Raw genomic sequence first — 15346 nt, 5'->3', positions numbered from 1 at the left:
ATTGGGTAGTGGCGGTGTCTGCACGGCGCCGAGGGGCAGCGTAGCGGTGGCGGAGTTTGAGGGGAAGATGTCGGGTTGTGAGGCCCGCGATGCCAAGAAGCTGGTGCGGTCGCCCAGCGGGCTGCGCATGGTGCCTGAGCACCGCTCTGCCCGCAGCCCCTTCGGCCTGGACGAGCCGCCCTGGGTGCCTGACAAGGAGGTATCGGTAGGGGCGGGGGCGCCACTCTTCCCTAGGTGTATGGGGCTTCTCTGCGCGCCCCAAAGTCGGCACGTTGTCCTCGGGGCCCTCGCCGCCTCAGGGACCGCTGCCCTGTAGGGAGCCGGGACACGATTCGCCTGGCCGGCGATCGAGCGTTGAGATGGCGCTTCTTCTCTTTTTTGGCGCGTCCCTGCCGTCCCCCCGCCGTCGCTACCTGTCGGGTTCCGGCGGTGGTCGGGTGGCGGGGGCTCGCCCGGGGGCCGATGAGTGGCGGGCAGCCTCGTTTCGCCAGGTAGCGGGTCGGGATTGTGGATGTGAATCACAGGGCTTTTATTTCGCATAGATCAACGGACTGAAAGGGCAGGGCTCTCGCTCGTTCTCCGGGAATGTGCGCCCTCTCACAAAAATGAGTGTGAAACTGAACGAGTTAAAAGTGCTGTGAGCATTTGCTGTGAAGTATTCGCTTTAAATCCCTATAAATCTAATTCTGAAGACCGTGTTGATTTAAAAAAGAATGTGGCAAAGTGATAAGGCAGTAGGGCTAAGTAAGAACAGCCCCTTTGGCTCCCTGTGCGAATGTTGGTAGCCTTAAAAGAGTATTGAATAGCATAGATCGTTTCAATCAACTTTTGTTTTAAACACTTTCCAAGTAAACTGTGTGATCATGATGTTGTATTAAATTTCATGTCTCATGCATTATTTGCTACAGGCCCTTACAGCTAGATGTTAATATAACTTTAGAGTCAGTTGTTTCTTTATTGCCAGTGTTCTGTGGTGTGGATGCATGCCAATGAATTTAAATGTGACTGGAATTAAGATTTTAGATGGGCCAATATGAATTTAAGCAGGGAGCTGTTGTACAGAGCCGTTCTTTGCCAGATACTGACATGGTTGGTCTGTTCTGCATGGGAACACTATGTCCTTTCTGGTTAGGAATGAGGAAGAAAGTTTCTTCCCTATGTGGTATCTGTGGAAGTGAAAAGTTGTGTGTAAAAGTAGTAACTCTGGAAATTCGCATTGCTAGCACAGCTTCTGCAGCTCAGACTAACCTTTACTGGCACAAGGTGTGTGACTAGTGAGTCACTTGCTGGTTTTGTCCAAATTAACCCTGCTTTGTAAAGTGCCTTTTTCAACTTATTTAAACAAGCAGTCTGCTAAAATATTTTGTGGGTGTTTTCCTGAGTTATTTCCCTCCATACTTAGAGAATTAAAAAAACCCCTCCCTGTCATCACTGGTTCTGTCTCATAAGTGTAGGTAAGACAAAAATGTCAGTGTCCGGAGCTGAGTCATTAGAAGGTATCTGAAGCCAGCCAGCACCACGTGTTGGTGCACTGGGTGTGTTGCAGATGGGGTGTGTATTTATCAGTTTGTACCAAAGTCTGAGCAGTTATTGTGCAAGTGATTTCCCTTTGCATTGTGTGGCGTCTGCTTTTGCTGTGTTGGTGATTTGCACCTGTGTGCACTCACTCACCTGGGCTACCCAGAAACCTGATTCCTGGCAGCAACAGCATCAGTGACTATAACTTGTGCAACAGTTAAATTAAAATTACTTCTCTCCTTGACCTTCTGAAGTGTAGTTTTGTATTTCAGTAGTCCTTGATTATGGCAGACTATTTTCATTAAAAAAATACCCAAACCCCAAAGTACTTCTAACTCGGTCTAATCCATAATGCCGTCTTAATTCAACTAGAGGTTGTTTGAGGATTGTGTTGGGGTTTATTTAAACTAATTAGATGTATTTAAGTCTGTATATTTCGAATGTGTAAGTTTGTTGTTTCTTGTTTTTTGAATATGATGTTACAGTTTTACTATAGGTATTCATACTCTGTAAGCCTGACTTTTCCCCCTTGTAGTCTGTTGTCAGTGGGTTGATGGTGTTGATGTGAGACTGAGCATTTGCATCAGACTTGGTGACATTTGCTGTTGAGAGGAATTAGCATTTAAATGCATGTAAATGAATTTGTTAATCCATACTATTAATCATTTAAATTATTAAATTTAGATGCATTTGTTAATCCATGTTATTAATAATTTAAATGATTAATTTAAATGTTTGTTAATCCGTATTATTAATCATGCATTATTGGTACTTTGTAAGGAGTTATTTCACTAGATTTCTTAAACTGTATTGAAGTTCTGACATTCTTTTGATTAATGATTACCAAATATGTTACCAACTTCTTCCTTAACTAGAGCAGGTATGGGGTATACAGGGAAGTTTAAAAAGGCCATGTATTTATTAATGAAGTCAAATTTAAAGTGGCAGTATTATCTAGATATTGAATTCAGCCAGAACGCTTGCTCTGTTACCCTGTCAGATGTAATTAAAAAACCTCCGTCTTCTTAGCCCAAGACAAGAGCCTGGTATTAGCAAATGTTGATGTGACTTTTCCAGTACGCTGCCTTCTGCTGTAACACTCACAAAGTCAGTAGCTTTTCTTATGCAGAAAGAGTCTACTGGCTTATTTTTTTCTAAAAGTAACACCACCTAAAAACTATGGCAGTTGGTAGTTTTGTGAAACTTATGTAACATTGAAATATCCTTCAACTTTTAACTTTTATGTCATAAGATTATACTGGCTTAAAGTATCGGTTATTTTTAGGAGTTTGGAGTGTGGGATCGAAGCAGGACTACAGAAAGCTTTCTGTTTTGGTAGCCTTATCCATAATATAAATAATGAGGTGGATAATACTATGAAAATTTGTGCTGAGCATCATTAAATTTGAGACATATGTTGGTCACTGCACGTGCTTTATCTTACCAGAACTTTTGTTAGTCACCAGCAGAGCTCAACTGATAATGTCCCTATTAAGCAGATCTTGGACTAGAAATTGAGTAGTATGTATGCTTGAATGCGGAGGTAGCAAAACCTCGTGATGCCCAGCTGTGCACCACATCTGCATGTTGCTGAGAAGCACTGAGTGCCTCAGCTGGAATGCATGAAAGGAGCTTACAGATGTGGTGAAAGTCCCCAGGGCTCCTCCGTCACTGCAGGAGGGAGGTGAGCTCTGTGTAGCTGGGGCCTGTGTTGGCTCAGGCTCTAGGAGTTGGCACTGGTTGCTTGACAGAGCTGCCTTGGACTGCTGGCAAATTTGTATAGCTCAGGCAGTGAGCTGGCCCTGTGCAGTGTCAGAAAGGACTGGGAGCTGTATCAGCCGTATATTTGTATTTGGTGTTTTCCACTCTGGCATCAACTGTTTTGGTCAGGTGGATTACAAGGTGATGAGCTTGTGAACTTTCACATTTGCAAAAGTTCACTGTGTTAACAAGCTCAACCAGGTGTTACCTTGCATCACTTCTTGAGTTGCTTTGTTAATGAATATGCAAATAAAGCATGTGAAGTGTAACTATAGCTTCTCATCCATCTACAGTATTCTCACCTCTGGCTGGATCCAGAGGATTATGCAAATTTGTCATCACACTTCAGCAAATGTGTGAGAAGTTCCACTCTCTTTGTAATGAATTAGCTCTCAGTTCAAATTAATACCAAGATCCAACACCTGTTGGATGTTCTTCCACTTTCCTCTTGCTATATGAAGTAATCTGATACCAGTATTAGTGGTATGTTGATTGCATGTGAATGAATATACTTGTGATACGCATTTTTATTTCATTTCTTCCTTTGCATCTTTTTGTTTCCACTTGACAAAACCCTCAGATTTATGCTGGTTTTAAAAAGCCTCTATCTTGAAGACATGAAAAGTAACTCGGACATTGTGCTTCCTTCTCTTTGGATGTGATAAGAAACTTGTCAAGCAATAAAGCTTAATTTGGAACTTGTGCACTCTAATTATGTCAGCATATGGATGGAAGAATTCACCTTCCCAGATTTTCTTCCACAGAGATCTCTTCCCGGGCAAAATAGAAGTTGATATTATGCCAATGGTTCACTTTATTCTTTTTACATAAAACACTGAAAGAACAGTGTATCAGCCAACTTGTGTTAGAACGTTTTGTAGGAAAATCCCATTATCCTGTGCCTGCTGCCATATGCCATTTGACTTACAATTTATTTATGTCTGCATTATGTATCAGGCAGTGTTATCGTGATAGATCTGGTATTCAGAAATATTTTTCTATAGAGTTTATATTAAATGAGAGGGTGGATAACTTTGTTCCTTCCTGAAAAGCAACTTGTATGTTTATAATGACGTTGTGTATGAAATCTATTTAGGGTAGTATTTAGAAAAGCTATTTAACCCACCCTCCTTTTCCCAGTAGATAGCTTGTGCCTTCTAATTCCTGAACACCACCAACAGCAAAAACAGCCAGGTCCAGCTCCCAGACAAGCTATTAAGCTACAAATGTAAAAAATTAAAACACTTTATCAAGATAAGTGTAGAGCAAAATATGGTTATTGGCTGGAGAGTACTACTAGTTACAGAGATGAAATGTGAATGCTGAAGTTGCTTTATGCTGAAGGTTATTTGTCAGTGAATGTTAGAGTAAGCTTTTCTGCAGCCATTGTGAAAAGAGGTGTCTGGATGCCTTAATCTAGTGTGTTATTTGAAACAATACAGAAACACTTTTTTCTTTTGATTAGGATTTAGAAACAGATAATATAATAAGTATTGGAAGCAGTGATAAGCACTGTTGTGTTCCATTATGGTGACTGCAGTTACTCTAATGTGTTAAACTTCTGCTTAGACATCAGAACGCTTGATCTAAACTATTCCAAATTAATAAGTCTTCTACTTCAAAAGAATACAAAAGGTTTCTAGAGAATTTTAGTTTAGTTACTGAGATATTTTCTTGGCCATAGTTGTTAAACTTGTGATGGTGATTGGGAATCTGCTGAAGCAAAAGTCCCTGAAACAGATGACAAAACCACTTGTAACCTGAAAGAGTTAATAGAAGATAAAGTATTGAAATATGTTAATGAAAGGCAGAGGATGATTACTGTGTGCTTAGCAAATAGCACCTGCTGAGCTGAGGGCATGTTTTTAGGATGACATTCTGCTGTAGCCTGAGATGGTCTGGTTTGAGGAGTTCGGTTTCAAGAGGTATAAAACTTACTATGGGATCCAACCGTGTTTTCCTGATTTAGACCTCGGGCATAATTTTGTGTTAATATTTGCAAATAAATCTTGTAATAATTGCATTATAAGCCCTGGAGAGAGCATTTTGATATGGTGAATAAAATATGTAAGATCTTGGTGAATATCCAGTGATTTGGTGGCTGAGTACCAGCCCTTTGGTAGGTGAGTTTCTATACAGAAAACTTAAATTGTCCCTCCTACTAGCTTGGAAACCCAAAACTGTCGCCCTTGACACTCTGCTTAGTTGTGAGAGACAAAAATTCCATTGAGAGAGACAAGCATCTTCAATTATTTCTGGCTTTTCTTTTGGGAGGAGTGTGTGGGTGTAAGCTTGTTTTAGGAAAGAGATATTTCAGGAAGTGACATTTTGTAGCTGGAATAAAATTAAGCCTTAGTAGCTTGGAAGAAAACCAGATTATCTCCTAGCGTGTGTCAAGAATTTCCAAGTTTTGGGAGCATTAAAATACGTGAACAGTGTTTTAGAGAGTCAACAGAGCATTGCAGCGTAATACAGTGAGGATGACAGCTTACATAAAACCAGTTGACTCTGCAGTATGTGGCTGTTTGGGTAGACAAATGTAACTAAACATAAGTATTTCTGAAGTGGAGTTTTGGAATGAGTTTGGCAGCTTTTTTTTGTCTTACAAATAAGGATGACATTATATTGCTACATTGAAATTAAATGAAAGCCATCCCTGGTGAAAAGATAAAGGATGGAAATTTGTTGAAGGTGATTCTTTTTAGGGCAAAATGTAAAGCTCAGTCTTTGTATGTGGTGGTAGGGTTGAAGGTTTAGAAATCTCGTAGATTAATTTTAATTTGTACTGTTTTCTAGTGCCCAAGATGTATGCAGTGTGACGCAAAATTTGACTTCATAACTAGAAAGGTAAGAGAAATAAAAGACATGTAAAGCATTAACTGTGGCAAAATACCAGTGTGGATTTACACTGAAATCTTCTACCTTTTAAATCAAAAGAAGAGCATGCAAAGTCTGATGTGACTTAAAGTAGCTTTTCTTTCTGTTCTGCCTTTTCTGAGTCGAGGTCCTTTTTGGTTTAATTCTGTTTTTGAAATTCTTCTCTCTGCTCAATGTGTAACACCTATGTAGAGTTTTCCCAAATTACTGGGTACCTGCAGGATTTACATTCAAAGGAAGCAGCTGGAGTTGCTGCTACCATCAATACTGACATAGAAAACAGATCAACTAATTCAGGTGTAGAAATGTAAGCAAAGTTGTTTTCAATAGTAATGAGTTACAATTTTACATTAAAGAACTATATTGTTAAGAAGCACAAAACCAAAAGACAGATTCTCCTTCTGTTATAAAAGAGGATTTATCTTGGGTTTGGAAAAGGGAATTTCTAATTAAAGAAGAAAGTGTAAACACCCTTGGTTGCTGTGAGCCATAATCAGGCTCACTGTATGAAAACACTGATGTTAAATTATGCTCATTACATAAAAGTGAGCAGGTCAGTGTAGAATCATTCTGGTGTTCATGAATACCACCAGACATACCAGTATGTTATATCAGATAGGTGAAAATTCTCAGGAGGCCTGAAGAGCCAGCAGGATGTCAGTCAGTGATCCTAGTAATAGAATAGAACACAGTATTTCAGTTGGAAGAGACTTACAGTGATTATCTAGCCCAACAGCCTGATCACATCAGGGCTCACTGAGTTACAGTCATGTACTGTACATGTTATTAAGGGCATTGTCCAACTGCCTCAAACACTGATGGGCTTGGGGCATTGCACACCTCTTTAGGAAGCCTCTTACAGTGTCTGACCACCCTCCTTGTAAGGAAATTCTTCCTAATGCCCAATCTAAACCTCCCCATAGCAGCTTCAAAGCATTCCCATGTGTCCTGTCACTGGATACCAGGAAGGAGCTCTACTCCCTACTTCCCTTCAATCATAGGACACACTTTCTCCTAGTTCTTGTTTTACCTTTTAGCTGGATGGGTTAAGAGCATGGTGGGTGGTTGGTTTGAGTGTTTTGGTTTAGAAACACTAATTCATGAGGCTGCTGTGTTTTATTGTGGGCAGTAAATGAAGCCCTGGGAAATAGTTATTGCAGAGAATTTTGCACAGTATTTGGAAGGAAAGCTTAACACTTGAGCGGAAGTGAAGCGTATCAGTTCCTTGTATCAAACTGTTCAAAGTCTCTTTACACCGCATATGAGTTCCTGCTTGCCTGGGAATACCTGTTCTGACATGAGAACTTGCAGCAGGAAGACCTGCTGGGACTGTCACACCCCAGTACTGATTTGGAGCACAAGCCACTTGTTGCAGATTCGGTAGTTGTGAAACACATAGCAATACTAGTTCTGATTTTGCAACTTCATTACATTTGAACTGTGCTTCTTGATATTTCTGATAGAGAAAGAGCTTTAGGGTTTAAGTATGAAGATTTCCATCTTCTTCCATGGGAAAAAAATTGAGAATAAGTTTTAAGGGAGAAGAACAGCAATGCCAGTTGAAGTTTCATTTTTCTTGGAAGTGTGAAGGGACCTAGAAACCACTCTTCTCTTGTGTGCTTATTGACAGTAGGGTGAAGTGGAGAGGCCATTAGAGTGTCTTGCCTGGTCTGCTCCAGAAGCATGTTTTAAAGAGTGCCAGCAAAGGCTTGTATTGCTGCTGTTCATACTGTACTCAGTTCTTTGTGTTCAGTCTCCAGGGATTTCTTTCTACCCCTGTAGCAATTGAATTTCCTTTACCTATCCCTCAACTGGTATGTTTCACACCTGAGAAACTGTTCTGTTTCTTGAGGAGGGGGATAATTAAGGTAGTAACTTTCTCAGATTATTCCCTATTAGTTTCCACTGTACATTTGTACTAACCAAATTGTCCACTCATGCTTAGCACCACTGTCGAAGATGTGGGAAGTGTTTCTGTGACAAGTGCTGCAGTAAAAAAGTGCCTCTGCCTCGCATGTGCTTTGTGGACCCTGTGCGCCAGTGTGCTGAATGTGCCCTCATCTCTCAGAAAGAAACAGAGTTTTATGACAAGCAGCTTAAAGTACTTATGAATGGTAAGGACCGACTGCACATATCTGCAGGTTTGATCTCGTTTGTATTTGTTCAAATGCTGTGTTAAAACTGATCAACAGGAGGAGTAATACCTCTTGTCAAATGAGCTGTGGTTTTGTCTCCTTTAACTACTGTTTTCGTAGAATCATAGAACAGTTAGGGTTGGAAAGGACCTTAAGATTGTCCAGTTCCAACCCCCTGCCATGGGCAGGGACACTTTGCACTAAACTGTGTTGCTCAAGGCTCTGTCCGACCTGGCTTTGAAAACTGCCAGGGATGGAGCATCTACCACTTCTTTGGGCAACCCATTCCAGTGCCTCACCACCCCTACAGGAAAGAACTTCTTCCTTATGTCTAACCTGAACTTCCCCTGTTTAAACTCATTACCTCTTGTCCTGTCGCTACAGTCCCTGATGAAGAGTCTTTCTCTGGCATTTGTTGTCATGCTTCTCATTTGCCGATTAATAATTCTATGTTATCAGTTTATTTGGAAAGAAGTTTGTACTTTTTAGCCAGTATTTACAAAGATTTAACTAAAGACAAGGGAATTTTCAATGCCTCTGAGAACACGTGTGCAGTTGGCATGTTTCTAAAGTAGTGAATCCTGTAGCCACCTTCCTGTTCACATTAAATAAGGATGGAAAATACTTCACAATATGGAGTATATTAATATTTTCTAACAAGATACAATGCCTGTTTCAGGCTTCATCTCTGAGCTTTGATCTTGTCCATGGCCTACAGCTATGGTTGAGGGCAGAACATAGTGAGTGGTCAATTTTGCATAGCATTAAAACTACATGCAGTACAGTAATTCATGTTCTAGTTACATTAAGAAAGCTGAGTCTTCAGTTTTTAAAACATTGTGTGATTGTTCAGTGGCTTTTGATGGGCTCTCAGTTTGATGCCAGTGTCTACAGTCAGCAGCTAAGCCACATACTCGTTGATAGCATGAATGTTCTTAGGGAGAGGCTATGTGCAGAGAGGAGTATGTTCATCCCTGTGACACACAAGTCATTCTTAGCTCTGCTTTGCAATTGAGGCTGTAGATGCCTCTTAACAGTGTGTTTTAAACTGGAGACTTCTATTAAAGCTTATCCTGCTTGCATTTGTGTTATGCAATTGAAGTCTGAAGTTGTTCCTGACTTAGGATCAGTTTGATCTAGTTGAAGATGTCCAGGCTCACTGCAGAGGAGTTGGACCAGATGACCTTTGAAGGTCCCTCCCAAACCAAACTATTCTATGATTCTAGTGTGGAGCCACAGATACCAATCAGAGGTGGTGATTGTGATGTCCTTCACGGCTTTGCCATTGCTGTTTTGCTGTCTCGTTTCACCAGCAGCTGGGGGGCCCATGCTGAGGGGTCAGTGGGACTGAGTAAAATTGTGAAATGGCCAGGTTAAGCTCCCTGAGCTGCATGGTTCACTTTATGGAGATGGTTTGCAGATGGTTTGGCAGGGCTCTATGTTGTTGTTTTTTTTCCACATCCCAGACCAGCAGTACTGGGATTAGATAATCCAGGGAGCATGAGGCATGGAGGAAATAAAGTGGTTAGGTGTGTAGTCTGCTTTATTTTACGTTGTGATTCACTTCACTGACGTAGCTAAGATGACTCCTGGTGTCGAAGGGGCTCTTCTGAGCAGGAAGAAACATAACATGAAGTTCATTGGCCTTAGAGTAGGAGTGAGCTAGCTTTCGGTAATGAAAACGAGATGTCTTCACTATTTATTAAGCACAGTGCTGAAGGTCACATTCTGCTGTTAGGTTCTTCTGACAGGTTGGGTTTTTTTTGAGTACTGAAACAATAGTTTGTGTTATGGTGACAAGGGAGGGGCTTTAGTGGCCTGATTGCCATCTCCAAATCTGTTCTCATTTTAAAAGATGCATCTTGGGTATCATCTGTATTTCCACAACACGTGGGAGAAAGGACATCGCAATTGTGAAAGGTCCTGTGATTCGCAACATGGTAATTTAAGATCAGCTTTTTATCCTTGCGTGTTCTCCTGATGTTAATCAGTTCAACATTTCAATTAAGTCTGTTAATTCACGCAGTCCTATGTATGAGGTGCAGTAAGGAAATACGAGTTATCCTTTCTGATACTTGAATGATCCTTCCTCAGCTCCCTCTTAGAATACTAAAACATTTCTTTCCAGGTGCTACGTTCTTTGTAACTCTCGGAACATCTGAAAAATCTGAGCTCATGGTTTGTCGACTTTCCAACAATCAGAGGTAAGAAAGGTTGATAGTAATTGCACTTGTAAACTACATTATTACTGCACAGCAATATGTATATAATATACAGCTATGTTATTATCCAATAACCTGAGCAAAATATAAGTAACATGCTGCAAATATATTGGAGAGAGTAATCAGACCGAAGGGATAGATACAACTTTAGTGAGTTCTAATTTACTAGCAGTGTGGATCAGAATGCCAGGGATTGGTGGAGCTTCACTTGCCGATGATGTCTCTTGGTGCTGCTGGGGTACAGTGGTTTTGCCAGCTAGAAGAGTGATCGTAAGAGGCCGTTACAGGGGAAAAGCTGTAGCCACTGAAAAAAGCTTGTTTCAGGATGATTCTAACAGTGCTCTGCATTGTTGAGATGACAGCCACACCTGTTACCCATTACAGGTCATCCTGTTGGCTGCAACACTTTAGACTCTGTGTTCTCTTCTTGCCACAGAACTTTGGAAGAATGCTTTTAATATTTTGAAAGGGTCTTATGGCAAACTGAACTGCAGGTCCGTGGTTTGGGTTTGAAGTTCTTTGCTGCAAGGAATTCAATGAAAAGTGGTTTTTTTCTTGCTTGATTTCTCTCCCTCCCCACCCCACAGAACAGCTTATTTTTTTCCTTTGATTTGGACTTCATATTATAGGAAAAAATACCATTTAAAAAAATATAAAATTCTTCTGTTATGTAGGTATCTGGTTTTGGATGGAGACAGCCATTATGAAATTGAAATTATACAGATTTCAACTGTTCAGATACTTACAGAGGGATTTACTCCTGGGGGTAAGTTTTTCATTGAATACAAATTAACTGTTAAGAAAAAAATATGTGAAGTTGTGATTATGGTTTGAGCTGGACAGTGTGTTTCCAGGTTATCTGTAACTGTGGTGTGCTAGCTACAGTTGCTCTCAGAATGGAATGCAGTCTGTGAAACCCTCTCTGTGGCTGCTGGGATTTTGGGGATAACCTGGGAATTGAGAAATTACTGTAATATAGGAAAGATCCTTTATAAACCTGAGTAAAGGCGGTCATCATTTGTTCTTAATATTTCGTTTGGCTAAATATAAAGATCTATTGATTCAAAAGCCCATAGGAGGGAACTGCTATTCTTTGGTACCTTTCATTTCAGGATCCAGATGGGATTTCTCTTCTACTGGTACAAATAATTGTGTGAAGAGTGAGAGAACCTTGGAAGGGGGTGTGGGTGGGAGTTACACTGTGCTTTATTGATTTCATTGGAGCTGAAGGGGTGGCCAAATGAAACTGGTAACCTCTGAATCAGAGGGCAGCTACTTACTGCCTCATCTCTTACCAGATTTTAGAGTATTTCATGATGAACTTGAATAGGATTTCACTGAAACGAGAACAAACAAGGTCAGGAATGTTAATGATTGTTCTTCAGAACACCTCTGCCACTGCTAGAGTTTTCTAAATGGGCAGCCTCTCTGTGCAATATTCAGTCAGTATAGCATGTTAACTTCAGTAAACTTATCTTGGTATTCAAATCAACCAGATGTGTTGCTGAATTAATGTTCCTATAACTCCTTGTTCACTACTCTGCTGACTGCTTTATCTTTTTGCCTGCCTGCCTTCCTTCTTGACGGTAGAAAAAGATACTTATGCTTACACCAGCCTTCTGGAGAGCCAGCACATAACTGAAGGTATTATCAGTACCTTTGAGCATGACTCACCTCTAAGCATGTTGTCGTGACCCCCTCCCAGCAGTCATCGTCTGCAGTGCTGATTTTGTTTGATCTATAGCTGTTTAACTTGATACAAATTGTGTTCAAATCTGACAGGTACCTTTCCTTCCCATCTAATAAACTGAGTGTTCTGTATCTTTCTGGAGGAGAACTGAAACGCTCAAGGCCCTCTTTAGACCACATGTGCTATTGTCCATGCTGGAAGGGAGAAGGGAAGTTGAGAAATCGTATTTTTTAGTGGCACAGAGTGTTATGCATCACCCACTTCAACAGAGGTGTGCTGAGTTGTGTATACCAGAAATGTGTGGTACTGTTTTTTGTGCACTGTCCAGTAAGGCTTTGCACTAAATAAACAGTTAATGGTGTGCTTTTACACATCTTTAGAAGTAGTAAAACCTGTTGTTACGAGGTGTGTTCTGCGTGAATCAGTAATGTCCTGGAATGTCAGACAGTGGCAAACTGTCCAAGGCTGTAGGTGTTTGATTTCCATGGAGCTGCGTAGGTCTTTAATCTGTTATTCTGACCAGGTATATGCAGGAGAGTGAGTGATGAAGTTGGATTTCAGTTTACCCTAGAAGAGGAGCAAATAGCTACTTTTATGAAAACTGCTTGTGGGCTTTTGATCAGGTCACTTAGATTAAGTTTTTGTTTGGCTTCTTGGATATTACAGAAATGGCCTGTTGGGAGCCCCTTCATGCAATGCTGTCCTGTGTATAGCAGTGCTGTTCCTGGGGCTTAGTTTATGCTCTGCTGCTTCAGGAAATAATGCCAATTATGTGCAGTATTCTAAACAAAGCTTGTTTCCTGTCTGTGTTTTGGCTTTGGTTTATCTTACCTCTGTGCAGCTAGTGTAAAAGAGATACAAACAAGTCGCTATCACACAGTTGCCAGAGCAATGTCATTTGTAGCAGATTTCCTCCAGGAAGCCAATGACATTGACGGTTGTTTTCTAGTCTTGTGTAAGCACCTTTCCCAGCCTTTGCCACCCTTGGAGGGATTTTTGACTGCTGTGCCAAACTTTGTATTGAGCAGGGAGCCCTTTTGGTATCAGTCTAACCGGACACAAGTCATTCGGTTTACAGACTGCAGGCTACAGTGTGAAACTGATGTCTGTTTCAAAGAAGACACAGTAATAGTGAAACAAGAGGATATTTCCTGTGTGTAGCTAGTGGCTTTACCTGATGGCTTATACAAGTTCTGCCTTGGTGATTGCCAAAGAGAACTAAACATTGAGTCTACATATTCCGTGGCCTGGCAGTATCACTTCTGTGGCTGCTGGTGGTGCACCTGCTATTTCCACGGCCTTCACTTAAGTGATAAGCTGGTGTCTTCAGACGTGCTCAATAGCTCCAAATTGTTCTGTTAGCTCCAGAACCTGTCCCTGTTGAAGGTTTTCTTTGTTTCTCCAGGAGGCAATACTCGTGCCATAGGTATGATTCTGCAGTATAAGGTACCAGGATCAGAGGAGCTAATGCAGATGAAGTTTACAGCTAGTGAAGACTTCAGCTGTAATAAGAAGCTGTCGGCAAGCTGGCTGGCAGCTATGCACAAGGTAAGCAGTGGGGGCAAAACTTGCAGAAGGCTGAAGGAAATTGTTATGTGGAGTGCTTTGTCTCCTTTGACAGTCATTTAGCTTGGTTTTGTGTGATGGATGGGTGCAGTGAGGCTTTCAGAGGTCCCAGGTAACAGCATGTAAAGAGAAGAGAAAGCACGTTTATCCCTAGTGCAGGAGGTTGGTTGACACTATAGTCTAAGACCAGTGAAACCCCCTAGCCAGGACTCTTGAGGAGGCATGAGGATTATAGAACATAACATTGTTTACTGTGTATATTTTAGATGGATTACCAAGATCTTGGAATCATTACTTCTATCTAGCTTTTCCCAAGGCTAGGTTTTATCAGATAGCCGTTTCTGACAAAGAAAAAACAAATATAAGTTATCTAAAATATTCTGTGACCACAGGTTCTGCATTTAAACTAACCCTGAATAGTCTCAAACATTACTCTAGTGCCTATCTGACTGCTATTAAGTGCCTTGGATGGAGAAAAATGGATAAAGAACTTAAAGCCTTGGGTTTAAAGGAAATTTTTGAAGGGGTAGGAGGGAGATGAGGTGTTAACTTCAGTTAACACAGTGATGTTTTGTCTTTCTGTTAGGCAACAAAACTTCTTTACGAATCCCGGGACCAGTAAGGACAGCAAACTGCTGGCACCTGAGGGCAGAGCCCAGCCTCCATGGACTTGCCTCTTGCTCTCTGCTAGTTAATGGCTGGTAACACTCATGGTTCTTCACCCTCTATCATTCCAGCACGGTTCAGGATGCAGGAACTGGCAGATTCAGGGGGAGCATTTTTTTGACCCATGAGTATTCACAATAGTGTGCAATATGTATACAATTACTGCTTTAAACAGCCTCACCTTTTAAGACTTTGTATATTACGTTAAGCCTTTATTGGCACTTAATGTAAAAGTGTCCTGCACTACAGCCCCTGTACAGCACAACTTTTATAGTAACAGTTATGTATACTGTTTGCTACAGAAAGCAAACAAACGTGTATGTCTCTTCTGCAGAGAATAGCTTTTGGGTATAGATCTCAGGTTTTTCCCTCTATCCAAATGGTTAAAAGTCAATGTACAATAATAAAATCTGCCTTAGCTATGGTTTTACAGAAATCACTTGTGTTTTTTTAACATTTCATGTTAAACATTAAATATTTCAGCAAATACCACAAACTGGACTTACATGAACATGACCTTGAAACTTCACTTCTGTGATATAAATAAGCTTCCAGAATAATGTTTAGTTTTGTAATTTTCTTTTTGGTAACTAACTTTTGTTAATCTGACTGTAATACTCTCTGAAATTGTATACAGTTTAATGTACAAATATGAATAAATTAATTCACTTATTTAAAAAACCTAGGTGATACTTAATTTTGCAATGTGTAACTTTAATAGTGGATATGGTGGCCTCTACTCTCTGAAACTTTCCCTTTTGATAAAGAGCACTCTCAGTTTAGTTCTAACCGTTGATAATTGGTTCAACCAGTGGGATGAATCCTGTGGCAGCACACTCTGTGCCAGGTGACTTTCTACCCTGGTCTTCCTGTGCTGGTAAAAACTGAGTAAACCAGCACAGGAGGCTGAG

The 15346-nt window shown here is 40.7% G+C and overlaps 1 protein-coding gene across 3 annotated transcripts; it reads left to right on the top strand.

The window, feature by feature from the left end:
- Nucleotides 1-31: 31 nt before the first annotated feature.
- Nucleotides 32-15120, top strand: ZFYVE21 (zinc finger FYVE-type containing 21). 3 transcript variants are annotated; one of them, XM_061376346.1, is made up of 8 exons: nucleotides 37-199; nucleotides 6076-6126; nucleotides 8102-8270; nucleotides 10420-10495; nucleotides 11188-11279; nucleotides 12104-12157; nucleotides 13609-13751; nucleotides 14356-15120. In XM_061376346.1, exons 1-8 carry the CDS (start codon nucleotides 68-70, stop codon nucleotides 14389-14391), a joined length of 753 nt encoding a protein of 250 aa, XP_061232330.1. In that variant the 5' UTR covers nucleotides 37-67; the 3' UTR covers nucleotides 14392-15120. The 3 variants fall into 3 exon arrangements, with proteins under 3 accessions (XP_061232331.1, XP_061232330.1, XP_061232332.1); XM_061376347.1 differs by lacking the exon at nucleotides 6076-6126 and having other exon boundaries at nucleotides 32-199; XM_061376348.1 differs by lacking the exon at nucleotides 12104-12157 and having other exon boundaries at nucleotides 41-199.
- The last annotated feature ends 226 nt before the right edge of the window (nucleotides 15121-15346 follow it).

Source organism: Neopsephotus bourkii, unplaced genomic scaffold, assembly GCF_033783945.1.
Source record: "Neopsephotus bourkii isolate Nb327-2 ecotype Australia unplaced genomic scaffold, CSIRO-AGI_Nbou_v1 NB_1707, whole genome shotgun sequence".
In the NCBI taxonomy this organism is placed as follows: Eukaryota; Metazoa; Chordata; class Aves; order Psittaciformes; family Psittacidae; genus Neopsephotus; species Neopsephotus bourkii.
Note: the sequence above shows the minus strand (reverse complement) of the source record. Positions and strands in the feature narration are given on the sequence as shown.